The 16,628-nt window shown below is 49.6% G+C and overlaps 9 protein-coding genes across 9 annotated transcripts; 5 read left to right on the forward strand and 4 right to left on the reverse strand.

Moving 5' to 3' along the window:
* Window positions 1–274: 274 nt before the first annotated feature.
* P152DRAFT_469632 (uncharacterized protein) lies at window positions 275–1,220 on the forward strand (the record flags this gene model as incomplete). The annotated part of the gene is made up of 3 exons (XM_033680911.1): window positions 275–451; window positions 522–570; window positions 679–1,220. 3 exons carry the CDS (start codon window positions 275–277, stop codon window positions 1,218–1,220), a joined length of 768 nt encoding a protein of 255 aa, XP_033538790.1.
* Window positions 1,221–1,918: 698 nt separating this feature from the next.
* P152DRAFT_445293 (uncharacterized protein) lies at window positions 1,919–2,625 on the forward strand (the record flags this gene model as incomplete). The annotated part of the gene is made up of 3 exons (XM_033677845.1): window positions 1,919–2,092; window positions 2,142–2,190; window positions 2,267–2,625. The coding sequence occupies 3 exons, from the start codon at window positions 1,919–1,921 to the stop codon at window positions 2,623–2,625; spliced, it is 582 nt and encodes a 193-aa protein (XP_033538791.1).
* Window positions 2,626–3,377: 752 nt separating this feature from the next.
* On the reverse strand, window positions 3,378–3,971 carry P152DRAFT_363778 (uncharacterized protein; the record flags this gene model as incomplete). The annotated part of the gene is made up of 3 exons (XM_033675398.1): window positions 3,378–3,639; window positions 3,740–3,844; window positions 3,901–3,971. Coding segments are annotated over 3 exons (438 nt in total), but the record flags the coding sequence as incomplete, so codon positions are not given.
* Window positions 3,972–4,838: 867 nt separating this feature from the next.
* Window positions 4,839–6,771, forward strand: P152DRAFT_453759 (N2227-domain-containing protein). The gene is made up of 3 exons (XM_033678450.1): window positions 4,839–5,357; window positions 5,421–5,805; window positions 5,906–6,771. Exons 1-3 carry the CDS (start codon window positions 4,851–4,853, stop codon window positions 6,496–6,498), a joined length of 1,485 nt encoding a protein of 494 aa, XP_033538793.1. The 5' UTR covers window positions 4,839–4,850; the 3' UTR covers window positions 6,499–6,771.
* Window positions 6,731–6,886, reverse strand: P152DRAFT_387627 (uncharacterized protein; the record flags this gene model as incomplete). Its single annotated transcript, XM_033675891.1, has 1 exon — window positions 6,731–6,886. A coding segment is annotated over one exon (156 nt), but the record flags the coding sequence as incomplete, so codon positions are not given.
* A 958-nt stretch (window positions 6,887–7,844) lies between these two features.
* P152DRAFT_453761 (uncharacterized protein) lies at window positions 7,845–8,284 on the forward strand (the record flags this gene model as incomplete). The annotated part of the gene is made up of 1 exon (XM_033678451.1): window positions 7,845–8,284. A coding segment is annotated over exon 1 (191 nt), but the record flags the coding sequence as incomplete, so codon positions are not given.
* A 696-nt stretch (window positions 8,285–8,980) lies between these two features.
* Window positions 8,981–9,876, reverse strand: P152DRAFT_463424 (alpha/beta-hydrolase; the record flags this gene model as incomplete). The annotated part of the gene is made up of 4 exons (XM_033680496.1): window positions 8,981–9,150; window positions 9,288–9,383; window positions 9,435–9,498; window positions 9,571–9,876. 4 exons carry the CDS (start codon window positions 9,874–9,876, stop codon window positions 8,981–8,983), a joined length of 636 nt encoding a protein of 211 aa, XP_033538796.1.
* Window positions 9,877–10,427: 551 nt separating this feature from the next.
* On the reverse strand, window positions 10,428–12,092 carry P152DRAFT_478193 (uncharacterized protein; the record flags this gene model as incomplete). Its single annotated transcript, XM_033681635.1, has 3 exons — window positions 10,428–11,055; window positions 11,104–11,834; window positions 11,895–12,092. 3 exons carry the CDS (start codon window positions 12,090–12,092, stop codon window positions 10,428–10,430), a joined length of 1,557 nt encoding a protein of 518 aa, XP_033538797.1.
* Window positions 12,093–13,715: 1,623 nt separating this feature from the next.
* Window positions 13,716–14,508, forward strand: P152DRAFT_9993 (uncharacterized protein). Its single transcript, XM_033683421.1, has one exon. The coding sequence runs from the start codon at window positions 13,916–13,918 to the stop codon at window positions 14,474–14,476; it is 561 nt and encodes a 186-aa protein (XP_033538798.1). The 5' UTR covers window positions 13,716–13,915; the 3' UTR covers window positions 14,477–14,508.
* The last annotated feature ends 2,120 nt before the right edge of the window (window positions 14,509–16,628 follow it).

Below are 16,628 nucleotides of genomic sequence, written 5' to 3' on the forward strand. Positions count from 1 at the left end.
TAATTACCTACAGGTATGGTAGTTAGTATCCAACACCCCTACTAGAGCCCCAGATATGAGGAGTTAACTCAGTTAGGGACAAGCACCCCTCAGTAAACGCTGCACGAGCACCAAACTATTCAAACCAAAGGTTTTGCAATACGAACAATCAACAAGGCTAACTATTAAGTTGTAGTGAGCTAACTAGATGGATATCTGTCGCAATCTTTCTCTCTGCCCTCTCGCTACAATGTGCGTGTCGTGAAAACAGTCCTTACCGTGTCGCATCTCCAAAATGGCAGGCTTCCGTCGAATATTCTCTACCGTTCATGTTTTGTTCATTGCTGTTCTAATCCAATCCGTCTCGTCTCAAACAGCAGTAACGAACAGAATCATCATTAAAGCGTATCCATCGGATGGTGCGGTTCTCGGTGAGAAAACCACCCTCGAATATGAGGCACCAACAAACGATGTATGTGAACCCCAAAATTCGATGTGTCCTGTATATGATTGAGAAAGCGCTCATATATCTTCAAATTTAGCCCGTGAAGATCGAGCTCTTCTGGGATGGTTCGTTCAACGCAACCGTCGGTAAGTACGCAGTTCATTCAATCGGGCAGCGCGTGGTCAGCGCTTGCGGAACTTTCTTCTTCCTTTCCCACGCGAGGACTTATCCGCTGATCTTGTTTGTCATGATAGGGAGCGGGACGGACGGCTCCTTCGATTGGACTCCATCCACCTCTCTGGTAGCAGGACCCGATTACTACCTGACGTTCAGCCAATCCATAAGCAACTCCGCCCTAGGGTTACTGAATTGGTCGGACCCGTTCCCACTGCTGAGAAAAACGGAGAATGGGATAGTCACTTCTGACGGACCGACTAATTTGCCATCCTCGACGTCGTCATCCGTACCATCTTCTTCACCAACCGGAGAGACATCATCCCCTTCATCCGACACAGCTGGCAAAACCGGTCTGTCAATCGGCGAGAAAGTCGCCATTGGCATCACTGTACCCATCGCCGTGATTATCCTCATCGCTGCCGCCTTCTTTTTCGGTCGACGGAGAGCTGCAAAACGAAAGTCTGCGGTGGCTGAACCGTATACTGAGAAGCCAGAATTGGATGGAACTGCGAAAGAGCATGATATATTGGATGGACGAGAGGTCGTCGCGTGGGAGTTAGCCGCACAGGACAGTGGAAGAGACGGGAAAGCAAGAGGGCCGGTGAGTGAGTTGCCTTGATTGGTGCGAGAAAGATATGTCGCATAGGCTGGATAGACAGGTTGCGCTGTCTGAACACATGCGTACCACGCATCCTCTCATGTATTCTCTCCGAACGAAGAATACCACGACTTTAATCTGCAATATTAAAGTAAATGCTGGACTTCGAAAGCGCGACAGCAATTGCATCCTCAAGTTGCCAGAAACTCCATCATCGAGATACGACAGGCGACATCTTCCAGGTCGAAGTTGGAGCATGCTGTCAACCAAATGTCTCTATTTTCCTTTCTCAACGTTCAAGAAGCCATGCAGTTAATGCATTTCTGCCTTGAATCCTAGCGTTGTTTGTCTCGTCTTTTGAAGGTACGGAGTCTCCAAAGTCCAGGGAGCCGGTTTCAGAAGAACCGAGAGCGAAAAATACGCCTTGCATGGAAGGTGATCAAGTTAAGGACACCGCCAACAGAAGTTATAGGACCCTGCCAGACACTGCAAATGTTGCACAGAACACGCAACCACCCTTGCGGTATATCCTCCCTAAGGCTAAGTATGGCAAGATCCGACTCGAAGGATGGCAATGAGGGTTTATTAAATCCGTGCTTAGTCCATACGTGCAGTAACTCTTAACCCTTTTATTCCAGAGCACGCCCGCGCCTGCGGAGCGCTGCTACTGTTTCTCATGATGGAAAATCTTCGCGGTTTCACAGCCTGGCTTCAAGAGAATGGCGAGAGTTTGTTATAACTTAGTGCTACAGACTGTACTTTTCGTTCTTATTTATGTTCAATTGGTCTGCTCTCAAAACGTTGAGCCCCTTCGGACCACATGTTATCCAGCGCAGGGCGCAAGAGCTGGCGAGACGACGCTTATCACATATGACTCTCCAAATCAGCAATCGGTACGGTGACAATTGCGCTCTTGTCTGAATACATCGACTGACGATTTAGCCTGTCACGATAGGCCTCACCAAAGGAAACGTCGTTCATATAATCACAAGTACGTTGTCCAGGACCAAACCAAGATCCTCAAACGACACTCGGTTCGATATGTTGTGTGCTGATACCATAACCAGGTACCGCAACTGGCGGATCATTCAGCTGGGTCCCAGCTCTTGATCTTGAACCCGCAAACGACTATGCCCTCACGATCAACCAAGGCGACCCAGTCAACTATTCCAGCCAGTTCGCCATAACTCGGCCAATCACCACTTCATCAGTGACTGCGAACACTTCCTCGCCCACCGGTTCCAGCTCATTGCCATCGAATTCATCTCCTTCCTCCACCGCTGCTCCCGAAGCCGGAGGCAGCGGAGGCTTAAACACCGCTGAGAAAGCCGCATTAGGCGTCACGATCCCGACCAGGCGCTGCCAGTATTACAGGCCACTCCCTGAATGCAGTCCTTGCTGCTGCTCTCTTGCCAATACTTCTTAGCATCCTTGGCTAAATGTCCGGAAACGTACATATCTACTTTAGTCTATCACAGCCCTATCTTTATTTCCAGCCTCATCAATAACCTTTCACCAAGTTTTACACTCAATGAATGCATGGGACTAATCCAACTGCTGTCACTCCTTTTAATTTCTAGTCCGAGAAATAATTTACAGTCTTAACCAGAGGATATGATGCTGTCAATTCAAATCCCTCATATTGACCTATTGAAGTGAGTGGCAGAGACTCTCAAGGGCTATCATGTCATTCCTCCGCTTGCAAAGTGTCCAGACCCCAGATGTTCGTCGTCGCTTTCGAAGGGAACTGTTAAAGCCAATCCAATTGTTTACATTTTATACACCTGCTAGTGACGAGCGATTAGCGAAAGTGAGCATCTGTGGCGTAATTGCGCTTTGGCATCGAGCTCACGCGTATGCGATGCTCAATATTTGCGTATTTTAGTTTTAGAGAGACAATGCGGCGCCACTGTGAAATTCCACAAACATGAAGGCAATTATTGACAACTGCCTTCATACACAATTTCCTTCAAATCGCGTTTCTACAACTATTTCGCGCATGTACTTTGTTTGCTGTATAATCTGGAATGCATGTCCATATTATATACCACAGAAATCATCTAAAACAGCCAGTACGTCGCTTAATATGGCCTTGCGACCATTTCAAAGCATGCCATAGATGATCAACCCAAAACCCCCGGCCACCATATTGGCGACAGCCCCTTCCATCTTCACAGCTGCGCCAGTAAACGTAGCCAGGGAGGACGAGGTGCGAGTCGCGGACACTCGAATTGTGCCAGGCGCCATACCACCGGTCGTTGACCGTGCACCATCACAATGCCAGTGATCGCCGTGCGGCTCACAGCCATAGGATGCCGTCGGACTTGGGTGCGGTGCACCCGTCCCTGAAGCGTGGTCCTCGCCGTGGGAGGAGGGCATAGCGCCAACAGCGGAGCTCGATGTAAAAACGATCGCTGACTCGGCACTGGAGACCGTCACGCTCACGGGAACGCTGGTGGTGGGGTGCGAAACCGGACCCTCGCAGTCCCTGAAGACCTTAACATGGACGAATAGAAGACGCGCCCGGCAGTGAAACCTACCAGTGGTCATCATGCGGGACGCACCCAACCGACTCGGTCGGGGATGGTCCAGGAGAGACGACGGAGGCGGCGGACGTGGGGGGCGCAGCGGGCCCCTCGCAGTGCCTAGGAAGAGTTGTGAACATGAGTTATAAAGTAAGTGGTTTGCAATGGCAGCTTACCAGTGGTCACCATGCGGGGCGCAACCGAAAGACTCAGTGGGAGATGGCCCAGGGTCCTGTGCGAGGGCAGTGACAAAGCTGCAGAGAGCGGAAAGGAGGACAGCGGACAAGCGCATATTGATAGTAAACAAGCAGTTGTAAGCTTCACGTGTGCCCAAGTTCGAGAAGATCGGCGGATATCAGTCGAAATATGATACTCGCGACGTCTTTACGGTCAAAGTACGTATGTATGCACCGGCTCCAAAGAATAAGTATAAGTAATCAAGAGCAGTTCGCCATCAAGGTATAAAGGGGTGACCTATCGTCACGATGAGTCCTATTGCCAAGTAGCCGGGCGTTCTGGACTAGGAAAAGAGCGTGGGATTCTGCATTGCTCTACTTCTGGATACGCGACTCGTAGCACCCCACACGCGATATCGGATTTATTTCATAATGATATTAACACTCAGTCGGATCGATTCCATTAAGTAGAACCTCAGTGTCGAACTCTTAAGTCCATTTAATGAGCTGTGTATTTTCTAGAACTGGACTCCAGGACAAATCACTTTGATACGAAGACGAACCAGCAGTCAAGTACCATAGTCAAGCAGGGAAGATCGCATGGGTGGCCCAAGCTCGAGCTCTCCAGCTTCACTGCTTCAGTGCTTCACTGCTTCAGAGCTTCTCGGCTAGTATTTCTCTTCGTCTCTCAGTTCTCGCCATCAAGGTATTCCACTGCATCGCCCGCAGAGACTGGCATCAATTACTCACTCACTCACTCACTCGCCATCAAGGTATTACCACAAACCGTCTACAGCTTGCACAATGGTGCGCCACGTAAAAGAACATTTTCATACTGTGTAGGCCTGCATAGCCAGGAAGCCCAGGATATATGTAATGGAACTGACTGAGGACGGCATACCAGAAGTTTGTTAAGTTTCTCTCTGTACAGTGTTTATTATATTCATGTCATGGCACATCTGCTGCTCTTCATCTTGAGCCTATCTATCGTCATTTATTCGACTTTTGCGGTTACTCTGGATGGATCGCTCTGTCTAGCCAAAGAACAGCCTGAGCTAACGCTAAATGAGATCGCGGTACGTTGCCCATTTGCTATTTTACTTACACGGATCTCCTGGATTCGACATCCCTTTATGTCAAGTTGGGATCTAGTGGACGTTGATCGAGCATGCGCAAAGCAGGGACAGCAGGCCCTTTTCGGCAATCTCGTGGCATACCATATCACGTCTGTGACCGTTCAAAAGCCGCCAAAGAAACAAAGTTCCCCGCGCCAGCGCGAGGAGAAAGTTCGCTTGCGCAGCCGGCTGGAGCGCCAGAGAGGTAGATGGAACTCGCATCACCCACGATATCGCCTTCTTGACGCCATCTATGGCTTCTCACGCTATCAAGAGCAAAACGGAGTCGAACTCCGGCGATGGAAAACCTTATACAAGCATGTTTCTATACCACAGAAGGCAGTACGTCAGAACAATACAACAACGTAAACTGGACGCTCACTCATCGGGCTCACCCTACGCTAGATGCTTGAGCATGTAGTTTATTACTCAAAGAAGCTCGAAGCCACCGAACAGCTAATCCGGAAGAACCAGAATCTGTGCGACATGATTGTGCAGAATGCCCTACGGTTCTACGAAGTCAAGCAGATCGAGTTGGACCAGTTTATCAAAGACGCGGACACGAATAAACGGAAGGCAGATCGAACGAGTGTCTCGCAGGCGCTGAAACACTTCGTTCGTGACTGGGCGAGCGACGGCGAGCATGAGCGAAAGGCTACGTTTCCATGTATTCTCCGAACACTGGGAACCTTATTTCCACAGCGAGCTGCAGAGCCAGGGAAACACCAGCGGGTACTGATCCCCGGCGCTGGGCTTGGACGGCTGGGTTACGATATTGCGGCCCTTGGAGGTGAGTTTCCTTCTCCACTATGGGCTGCTGGAGGTGGCGACACTATTGATGTTCGCGACTAAAAATCCATGTCAGCCCGCATTGCTAATGCTATGACTAGGGTTCGACGTAACCATCAACGAATGGTCCATGTATATGAATGTCGCTTATCGCGTCCTCGAAACGGAGGAGGACCTCTCACCCTTCACCTTCCATCCTTTCATTGACTCCTGGTCACATCACGCTACTTCCGCCGACATGCAGCGCGCTGTATCCTTCCCCGACCGACCCCTCAACACTTCGTCCGTCGTCCTCGTCGAAGGCGACTTCACCACCGAATTTCAGACCGGACACAGCGACTACGATGCCATCGTCACACACTTCTTCATCGATACGGCACGCAATCTGATGAGCTACCTCGAGACGATCCACCGCACCTTGCGACCGGGCGGCTACTGGATCAACTCGGGTCCGCTGCTGTACGGGAGTGGGCCGTTTGTGCAACTGTCCCTGGATGAAATCATCTTGTTGTCGGAGGCATTGGGATTTGAGTTTATTGAGACGAGTCCGAGGTGCGGCGAGGTCACGTTGTCAGGGAAAAAGGTGAGGTCGATGTCGGCAATATATGGGTCGAATGAGAGGGCACTGAACATAAATGGATATAAGGTGCAGTTTTGGGTTGCGAGGAAGCGGTTAAGGAACGGAGATCGGTGATAGGCGAAGACACGGCCGATTTTACCTCGAAAAAACCACTACTTCATATCGAGGCAAGGTATTGGACAGTACGCACTCCTATGGAGATATGTTGTATTGTCCGTATTCACAATAGCCAGGATCCTGAGATCGATTTCTAAATATGTGGTTCAGATACCGTACTATCCAGCGAATACCTCTAAGTCTATTGGTGTTTTGTCATGCTACAGAACACCGTCCATCCTATTACAGCTTAAGTAAATGTCCTGTCAGTAAAACCAATGACTTGCGCCTTTTCAAAAACCTGCCCAAGCGTCTCCTTGAATTTGCTATGGGCCGGATCATTATTGACGTAGTAATCTCTATCCTCGACGCTCTTAAATTCCTCGACAAACGCATGCGTGATGCCATTCTACATGGTGCCTCTTGACGTTATCGATCCCCATTGGTACTGATTCCGAGAACCTGTTTACGGGCCTCCATCAGCTCCATTTGGGCACATCTAGAACCTTGTTGAAGTTGAATATTCCAGGTCTTCATTAAGTGAGGAGCCGGAATCTATCTCAGGAATGATGAGGAGAACGAGCTATATACATACATAGGCTAGTCCCGGTTAGGAATGAATCACAATATGCATCACCTACTCTAACCAGACGATGATGGTTGCTTCCAACAAACCCTTTGGTCACGCGTCGACGCGGTCGCCCGAATCCATCCTCGCACGCCTCTCAATAAATACCTCTCGCAGATCCGGGCGCTAGAGAACTATCATATATCGAATAAGTCAACGGACCCACTTTCCATGCAACCTAGATTCCGTGCACCCCTTGAGATAATACGTAGATACTTAGATCGCTTTTGATCAATGAAATAAATTCAACAACACCATCTAATATTATCAGGATGCCTCGTATTAATGAAGAGGCAGTCCAACAAGCTATTAATGCTTTTCATGGCCAAGAATTTGACTCGCTGAATAAATGTGCGGATGCGTACGGTATCAAGAGATCTACACTCCGGGACAGACTCAACGGCAACGATTCCCACCAAAATAGTTCGAAGAAACTTCAGAAGTTATCTCCCGTGTCCTCAGTGGCTCAAGAAGAAGTTTTTGCCAGAAAGCAAGCCCATGAACTCCCCGGCAGCGAACGGCGCGCAGGAATGCCGCCTATTAATATGCGATGGGCACGGCTCCCACGCCACGGTCGAGTTCATGAAGTTGGTCAAGGACAACCGCGTATTCTTTGTTGTTTTTGCCCCCCCATTGTTCCTACCTCCTCCAGCCCCTTGACGTCGCGTGTTTCTCGCCCCTAAAGTCCAAATATCATAAAGAGCTCTCCCAATTAGCATCATTAGATGATTCCGCACCTGTAAAAAAGCATAATTTTATATATATATACTCTAAATCCCGAAAAGAAGCTTTGAATTCGTACAATATTCGTGCCAGCTTCCGTGGAACTGGAACGGTTCCGTTCAACCCAGACAAAGTATTAAATAGCACCCAATTAAACGAGAACCATCAAATACAACGTCATGTGACTCCAGAGCCGCAGTATACTTATGTATTCCGTACGCCCAAAGGCCTCAAAGATATATACGATGCCAAATTAGACGAAATGGGGGGCCGGGATTTCAGGAGGTTTCAGGGGAAGGTCGCAAAGGCACTGGCAGAGAAGAACACGGAAACCGCCCGACTCAAAGCCGAACTTCAAAGGGCTGAAAATACAATTTCAGACTTAGGAGGGCTTGCTAGCAAGAAAAGGAAACGGGTTCAGCCCAATCTGAACGAACGATTTGTTCAGATTGACCAGATTGTTGCGGCTCAGGAGGCAGCTAGGGGAGAGGGAACATGTCGGAACTCCGCGGCTATTACTTAGTCACCGCCCCTTGTAGATTACATAAGATTACATAAGCCTGGGTATATATACCCGTCAAGGTAAACTATGTACTTCTGACCGAATACAAGCATCTCACTGCCTCTGAACAGGTATCCTATTGTTTCCGTGATTGATTGACACGCCAAAACGATCAACAGAACAAAAGGCTGCAAAACGCCTTCAAATTAACCCGGAGGAAACGTCTTGATAATTGCAGAAGGCAATGTTTAAGTCACTCTATCCACAATTTCAATTACAGCTATAGAAAAATATATGGTGGTGGTTACATTCCGCAAAATCCATTCGTCTTTGTGTCCTATTGGAGTTGTGGTGGGGGTGCACGGAAACTGGGTCCGTTGACTTAACCGCCACAAACATCCTTCGTGTCTGCAAGCTGCTTCTCAGGGGACGAGACGTAGACACCCAAAGAGTTCGCCAGTAACAACCTTACCGATATATGCCGCAATATAGCTGGCATATACAGCCATATGTTTCGCGGAATTCTTGTTACAATTCGCCAGGGGCCAGTAAGAGATGGGACTCTGGAGCTGTTACTCAAATTACACCAAAAATTGCTTCTTCCAGAACTCAATCTGGCAAGCGATGACTTTCTCGAATGGTTCCCCCTAATAACCGTCGTAATGACCGCCAGGGAAGATATAGATGTCCTTGGGCTCCCGTGTACGCGAGTAGGATTCGATGGCAATATCGGTAGGTGTAAGCTCATCCTTGTCCGCAACGCACATCAGCAATGGCGTGGGAGAGATGTGATGGATGTAGCCCGACGCATTGTATGCTCAGAAGGCTTCGATGCTAAAATTCTGGCATTAGTGGACGCGGGCTAACTCGATTGTTTGGTCACTTACCTCTTAACTGTGATTTCGTTCCTTACTGTGGGGTACTTTTTTATCCCTGAAGTCACATACTCGTAACTATCTGGAGTCGGAAGATTGCAAAGTTCCTCCTCGGATTGGTTGGATACGTTCTTTATCGTCATTGCTGGTTCGCCTCTAACATGTCCTTGTCGATCTGTGTCTTGTCAGAGACTTATACCGGAATGATATTTTGAAACCGACTCACCCTTGTCGAATAGGGCTTCTATGTTCTTCACCAAATCGTTTCTGGTCATCCTATGGAAGTTGGTCTATCCATCTGTGACAGGGAACTGATGCATATTAATTAGCTGTGCTACATACTCGGACAGTACCCTGCATACCTGGCTGATCACCGCCTTCACTCTTCGATCAACGGCTGCAACCGTGAGAACATGAACGGCACTGTAGCTCGTGCCCCAGACTACTATCTTCTTCTCATCAACGTCTGGTCGTAGCTGAGCATAGGTGATTGCGTCACTGTAGTCGGCGATTTGATGAGCAGGAATGACCTCCTGTCGAGGCTCTCCATCGCTCGCACCAAGATTTCGATTGTTGTAAAGCAGCACCGTGACGGGAAGCTCGGCCGGAAACCGCTCGGTGAAAGGCAACATGCCCATATATTTTATCGCGCCAAAGCCATTGCTCATCACAATGCAAGGAAGCTTGGCCCCTTTGGAGGCAACCGGACACGCCCTTCTCTTTCTTTGACCCCGCAACTATGAGGTTCTACTCTAGCAGCACAAGAGACAACTTCCATGTACGTGGAGACAGGATGACTGATGAAGGGTTGCGGGACATGCTCTTGATGGATGTCTGAGAGTGTAGCGGGGACGGAGACTACGCCGAAGTTCCCTCTCAGACCCGCACAATAGTACTACGGGTTCTACGGCACTATTTCCTCTCCTGCAAATGTATGCTTGGGTCCAAGTTCCGACTCTCTATCCTTGTCCAATGTCTACCGTGCCTTGGAGTAAGGTAAGCTTCTTAATCTCTCATAGAGAGTGCCAGACATTTGAAACCAGAGTTACGTAGACCACCCGTACCCCTTTTCATCCACTTCATCCAGCTCGGACCCCGCACCATTGGACGTTGAGCCATCCACTGCTCTAACAAGATGGTGTCCAGCGACCACATACGAGCAAAGACATTGAATCTGAGCATGCGCTGTTCAAAGCCAAAGTGACTAGAACTATTTAGCCTAGTTTAAACTCTCTATAGTGCTGTAGAATCTACGTGATAAATCCCACACGCTCAAGTTTTCGATAGCCTGAAGGGCAATGGCCTTGAGTTTTGCGTAGCTGCCATCTTCGTAAATATCGTGTGCGTCGTCAATGGAAGGATAGCCACAGTTCTTGTTGATCCAGAGGACAACTGCATTCTGCTGAGCAACTGTACGAGACCATGGGATACGGTCGAGCCGGACGGAGTCTTCACTTTCGCTAGCTTCATTGGCCAAAGTGCCACTAGCCGTGGCGGGAGTGCTGAGATTGACAGCGCAGGATTCCCTGATTGAACTACGCGTCTTCCTCTTTTCTGGGCCGAACTTGACGAATGCAAGAACATATGCATAAGCGTCAAAAACCCTCATTATCTCGCATGGGGTGTTGACTGTGCATTCTCTAGAAATTGCAATGATGGATGCCGCATGGTATACGAGTCGTCTCGCATGGACAGGATCACTAGCGAGGACCATTTGCAGCCTGGTCTTTGCCATATCCAGCTCCATGTCGTTTGGGCTCGTCCCGTTCTGGCAGATAAGTATGATCATTTCCATCATTTCTTGTTGGCTGTACAAGTTCGCATGATGATAAATAAGGCAAGTAATGCTGATTGTGTTAGGTACCAGTCAATTCAGTCACAGTTTGGGCACTTACTTGACATGAACAAGGTCTTGAGGTCGGGACGGTCTTACTGCAGAATCATGCAGCAATTTCAGACTCTGGAACAGATATTTCCTGAGAGGTTTCTGAGACTCTGTGAACGAATTCAGGGCGTAAAGGTTTAAGATGGAGTTGTCCATCTCCTTCAGATTCCAGAAAAGTCGAGCGATGGTTTGAGCGCAACAGCGCTTCCACCATGATGGCACATTGTCAGAAATCGCTTTTCCGTTCAAGATTTCACGAAGGAGCGGCCGAAAAGGAGCTCCTTGAAGTGAATGTCCTGTTAGGGACGCCATGGACGCCCATGCTACGGCAGATTGCGCCTCCCAAAGGCTCTCATCGCAGGGCAGCCTGTCTGGAAGTTCTTGCAAGCTCACCACGCCTCGCTTGGTCGTCAGAGTCGAGAGACTGTTGTCATATTCGAAAACACTCCACGCGAGTCTCTTTGCCATCTCAGCAGCCCGCCACTGATGCCATGCAAACTCGAGTTTTGCAGCATCTTTGGGGTCGAGGTCTTCAATGGAAGGGACCTTTAAGCTCCATGGATCGGCGATGTTTATGGAGCGGTACACGCCGGTTCTCCTAAGAGCTTGCACCAGGATTCCGCGGAAGTTGTCGGCGCGCTCATGGAGTGACGGAACGGCGACACCCAAGCAGTAGACTTGATGATACAAGGATGCAGCTGCGAACTCGATGTTCTGATAGTCGGCAGGTCCGCGTGCATACTGCGATTCCACTTCTAGTCAGTAAGATTCCAGGTAGCACGCAAAGTCGATGGAGTATACCGCTTCGTTCAAATGCCGAAAACATATCTCGGCCAGCATGCTTGACTCCGCGTCCAGCCCCTTCTTCCTATGATACTTTGTAGACCCAAGACATGCTAAGGCAGCTATGAGGTGTGTGGGACATTTCGCAATGTTCCATGTCGCCTGGTGCATGACCGGTAACCCAGGATAGAACTCCGCAAAGTAAATGGTGACCATCTTTTCGAGATGGTGGGCCGCGGCGCTATGTTCCGGTGAATCAATATCTGACGGCAGATACGGTTTGGAGAGGACGCTGCTGATACTGCTCGCGAGTGTTGTACTCGCAACCGAAGAGCACTGGCTAAGCCTTCGCCTAGGAACTGTTGGCTGATTCACAGTGTGATGCCTGTTCACTTGACCAGGGGTCGGAGGAACGGGAGCGCCTGAAAACCATGGCAACGGAGAAAATTCCGGGGAAGCTAAGCGCGCAGCTTCCGCGAAAGCTGTTGCTGTTGGTGCATCCATCGATTGGCCGAAAACAGTCTGTTGAGCAAGCATTGCGGGTGGGAGCGCAGAGCCCTGTTGATCGAATCCAAGCCAATCTATTCCCCAGGGAGCACAAAGGTCCCAGTCGAGGTTGGCGAGATCCAAGTCAGATATGCTTCTTGGATCGTCTAATTGGTCTATCAAGGAGCTATTGTCTTGCAAGTCGATTCGTGTCGGCTCAGATTGCTGAATGTCCCCGAGTGGTGAAGAATCAGGAGGAAGATTGAGACCATATAAGCCTCTGTTCAGTCTCGTTGGATTAGGAGGTGGGTGCTGGATGTCATTGAGAGGGAACTCCGGTTGCTGGGCATCGATGCTTCCATCGTCACGAGATGGTCGGGATGAAGACATGGACGCTTGGATCAAGCTTTCTGGACTGTAGTGGGTCGCTCTGGGCGAAGCAGATGCATCGTTCCGGGTACTTTCTGAAGAATGATGCGCAGATTCTGCCACATTTACGTTGACATTGCTCGACAGATTCTGGAAAATGCATTCCGTGCCTCTAGTGACGCAAGAATCGCAAGGCGGTGACCGTGAACACTTTAGCTTCCGTCGAATGCAATTCTGGCATGAAGTTTTCCGTATATTCGGCAGTGTGATGCCGTGAACCAACCGGTCATGACGCAAAAGTATGTCCTTTCGGCTGAAAAGCTTCCCGCATGGTTTACATTGGAAGCCCTCCGTCCGACCAGCTCCACTGTCAAGAAAAATCAGTAATGGATCGAGTGAAGCATCGGAGACGTACCGTGAATGAAGTTGTCGGTGCCGCTGGAGATGCGTCTGGCGCGTCAATTTCACCCCACATATATCGCATTGGAATGCTTTGCGGACAGGCTCTTCCTATCACCACTTGTGATCAGTGTTGGCTGGAAGGATTGAATGGAACAGACCATACCGGTGCTGCTGGCATCTTTTTACGACGAAAGTTTGTCTCTTGGCCATTCCCGTGAGCTGGTATGTGTAGCGCAGAGTTATGTTGCCTATTCGCTGGATAGCATGGTGGTACAATCACATCCCTAGGAGAAGCAATCTCGGTAATCACCAAGATACGTATTTAGAAGTCAATTGGCCCAAGGTGGTTAACTAAGGCTAACTAAGTTAGTTAACTTAGGCACCTTAACTAATTAGTGTTTCTCCTCAAGCCAGACCTTGGTAAATGGTAAATGGTAATGCACAGTAGGCACTCCCCCAAGCCACATGTGGGGTAATTAGTGGGGATCGATTGGAGACTGGTCAGGAGTCAGGAGTACTCGGGACATCGAACTCCAACTAAAACCTTTTCCGGAACGGCTAATTATCGCGAACAAGAGTATTCAGCTCTCGATGGCAGCCGGATCCGCCATCGATATTGAAGTTTGTTGCCCGTCACCAAACTGCTAGCATCGCTCATCAAGTATCCTACTGCTCCGTCCAGCTCCTCTGGCACCGTCAATCGTTTCAATGCATTGCCTCGGTGAAATACTCCTCTAGCGTATGGTCACTCGCTATTACCGATCACAACATCTTCGTTAAAAATGGCCTATGTCGGTATTAGTGCAGAACGTTCCCCGAAGATGGATGCATCGTGCCCAGGGCTGATACTGTTCACGCGAATTTTATACTGTGCCATCTCTGCAGCAGCCTGTCGGATCAGACAAAGAACCGCAGGCTTGGAGCAGACGTATGCTGTGGCAGTCCGAGGAAATACCGCTTTGTGTCCCGCCGTCGAGGATATACAGATGACATTGCCTCCAGTTTTTTGCTTAATCATATGTTCGGCGCAGATTTGTACCGTCGAGAGCATTCCGTTCACCTGCCCACCAGTCAATGAGAAAGGTCATCTCATTGCTGAAAAGAGGACTTACATTGACGGCGAACGAGGCGTTCATGTCGTCTACGGTGTGTTCCATGAATGGATTATCTACTATAATAGCTGCTGCTGCGATGCTTTGTCACTCAGATTGTGTTTGGAGACGACTAAGTTCGACCCCTGCCTTCCTGCGCAACCGACAAGCTGCGCACTTCCACCATTTCCAGCAAACCTCTTCCACGCTCTATTTCTCCCCCAAAACGGATTAAATTTGAAATTCTACTAAGCAAGACGTAAAATCCCCTACAGTAATCTCCTTCGACCTTTTTTCCAGATCAGTTTCCGTGTTTTTACGTTGGTAATCTTCCTCCGCAACCACCGGCCTGGTCCTGAGCAGCCTTGATCTCCCTAATGCGTGCGAATCGATCATTCAGGTCTATCTGAAGCTTCTTTTTCCTTTTAGGTGCTAAAACTGCCTCAAGGTGTGTCTCCAAACTCGCGATTTTGGCATCGGATAACGCCTGGCGGGACTGAAGCAGTCTGATTGCCTTAGCCGCCTTGCCAAGAACCCTCTTCGTGCCTTTCGCGACGCGACTATGCTTCGATATTACCTTCAGAGCACTGTAAACCTGTTTAGGCTTGACAGGCGTGGAAAAAGGAGTCGTATGACGCGTTCCGGTAGCTGGTGCGAGCGGCGATGCGGGTGCTAAAAGTGATGGCGGCGGCGGGGGGACCGACCAGTTAACGAACCGGTTCTGGAGGCCCTTTTCAACGTCAAATGGAACCATGCCTGCAGCTCTCCAGCCTGATCGAATCGTACGGCTACAGAGCCGGTTTTCACGGGCTTTTGCGTACAATGAGACGAACTTCCTCCGTTTAATTGGTAGGGCCTCGGCGATATAGGCCGCGTTGCGAAGAAGGGTCTTGTCGAACCGCCTCAGTGGTGAGAAACAGGCGAGATCCAGTGGCTGTAAGATGTGGGAGGTATGGGCAGGTAGGAAGATCACCACCACCTTACTTATCTTGCATAAATAGAGGAAACCCACCGTGACATGGCTGCCGTGCCCGTCAAGCACCAAAATCCTATATTCCCCCTCCGTCGCGGTTTCCTTGAGGAATAGCTCGCGCAGCCACTTCACAGCGATGTTATTCGAGGTCCATCCGTTCGGTGACACGTCGTAAAACCAATTTGGCGCGTCTGACGGGAACCAGGAGCTCTGGATAGAAGCTCCTTTCTGGATCACGGCTGGGCTAAGCGCCCGCCCTGTCGCGGACACCGTTTCGATTACGGAGATCCATTCCCTATTTTCCTGGCCCACCAAGGTGGCGACCGCCTTCTGGGAGTCTGCGATAACCACAGAATTGGATCCTATCCCTAATCCTATGCCCACTTCATCCATATTATACGTATCGTCGGGGTGGACATCGTGCTCGACCACCGCCTTGTGAAAATGGTCGTAAAACCGTCGAATGTTTTCCTCCATTGCGGCATGGTGGCGAACAGCATCTAAATTCTTGCCTAAGCAGGCTTTGACGCGTGGATTTCGGTGAAGGAAGCGAGGAATCCAATTCTTCCCAAAGGGGCTCTGGTCGGCCTGGAGGTCAAGGACTCGCGCAGCCATTTCCCGTACACGGGCGTGGGTAGGGGGAAATCCTTGAGCATCCGACTCAAGGATCCAGTCTGTTAAACAGGTCTCTTGATCCGGTGTAAGGCGTTGATTGCCCTGTTGGGCGATAGACCGTGAAGCAGAGCCTTTTAGGCGAAGGCGTAGGGTAGATTCGCTAACTTCAAAGAGCCGGGCGGCATCTCGAATTGAGTTAGCCTCGCCATCAGCAAAAGCACGTAAGGCACCTGATATCCGTTCATTGTGAGATGCCATATTAGGAAATAAAATTTATTATATAAATAACGCGTGTCTGGGGGGTTTTAACGCGTCTTGGATGGCGGTGGTCCAAAAGATGGTTGGTGGGTGCACAGGAAGGCAGGGGTTGAAGTTGAACCGTTGAACTTATAGGGTGCGCCTTCAGCGTTGCATAATCTCGAATGTCGCACCTAGTAGGCATTGTAAGGACAAGTCGCGAAACACGGGCAGCAAACTGCACCTAACTCACTTGGAATAGGCTGTTTTCACACCATAGCTCGAGAGATAGTGGAACTCCTCGTCTGGTTTATCATGAATATCAATGGCTATGATATTCGCACCGAGCTCTGCCCTCGCGAAGCTCAAGCCCAACCCTCGACCAGCACCCGTAATGACGATAGATCTGTTACGAAGTGAGAACTTCTTGAGGACGGATGATTGTGGCTGCATGCTTGTCAACGTCAATATTTGTTCTGCTTTCCAGGGAGTCTTCGACTAGGCCACTTACGGTTTTCCCTTACCATATTGAATTTAAACACGACTGGAGCATCAAGAAGCGCCGCAACGCCAGACTTC

The sequence above is a fragment of the Eremomyces bilateralis genome (assembly GCF_010015585.1).
Source record: "Eremomyces bilateralis CBS 781.70 unplaced genomic scaffold P152scaffold_1, whole genome shotgun sequence".
Taxonomy (NCBI): domain Eukaryota; kingdom Fungi; phylum Ascomycota; class Dothideomycetes; order Eremomycetales; family Eremomycetaceae; genus Eremomyces; species Eremomyces bilateralis.

Excerpts from the sequence above, each read along its gene's own strand:
- P152DRAFT_453759 (XM_033678450.1), top strand. The coding sequence starts at position 4,851 with ATGGCACATCTGCTGCTCTTCATCTTGAGCCTATCTATCGTCATTTAT. Across the intron at positions 5,358-5,420 it reads TTTCTATACCACAGAAGGCA|ATGCTTGAGCATGTAGTTTA; the intron begins GTACGTCAGAAC and ends ACCCTACGCTAG. Across the intron at positions 5,806-5,905 it reads CGATATTGCGGCCCTTGGAG|GGTTCGACGTAACCATCAAC; the intron begins GTGAGTTTCCTT and ends TGCTATGACTAG.
- P152DRAFT_9993 (XM_033683421.1), top strand. The coding sequence starts at position 13,916 with ATGGCCTATGTCGGTATTAGTGCAGAACGTTCCCCGAAGATGGATGCA.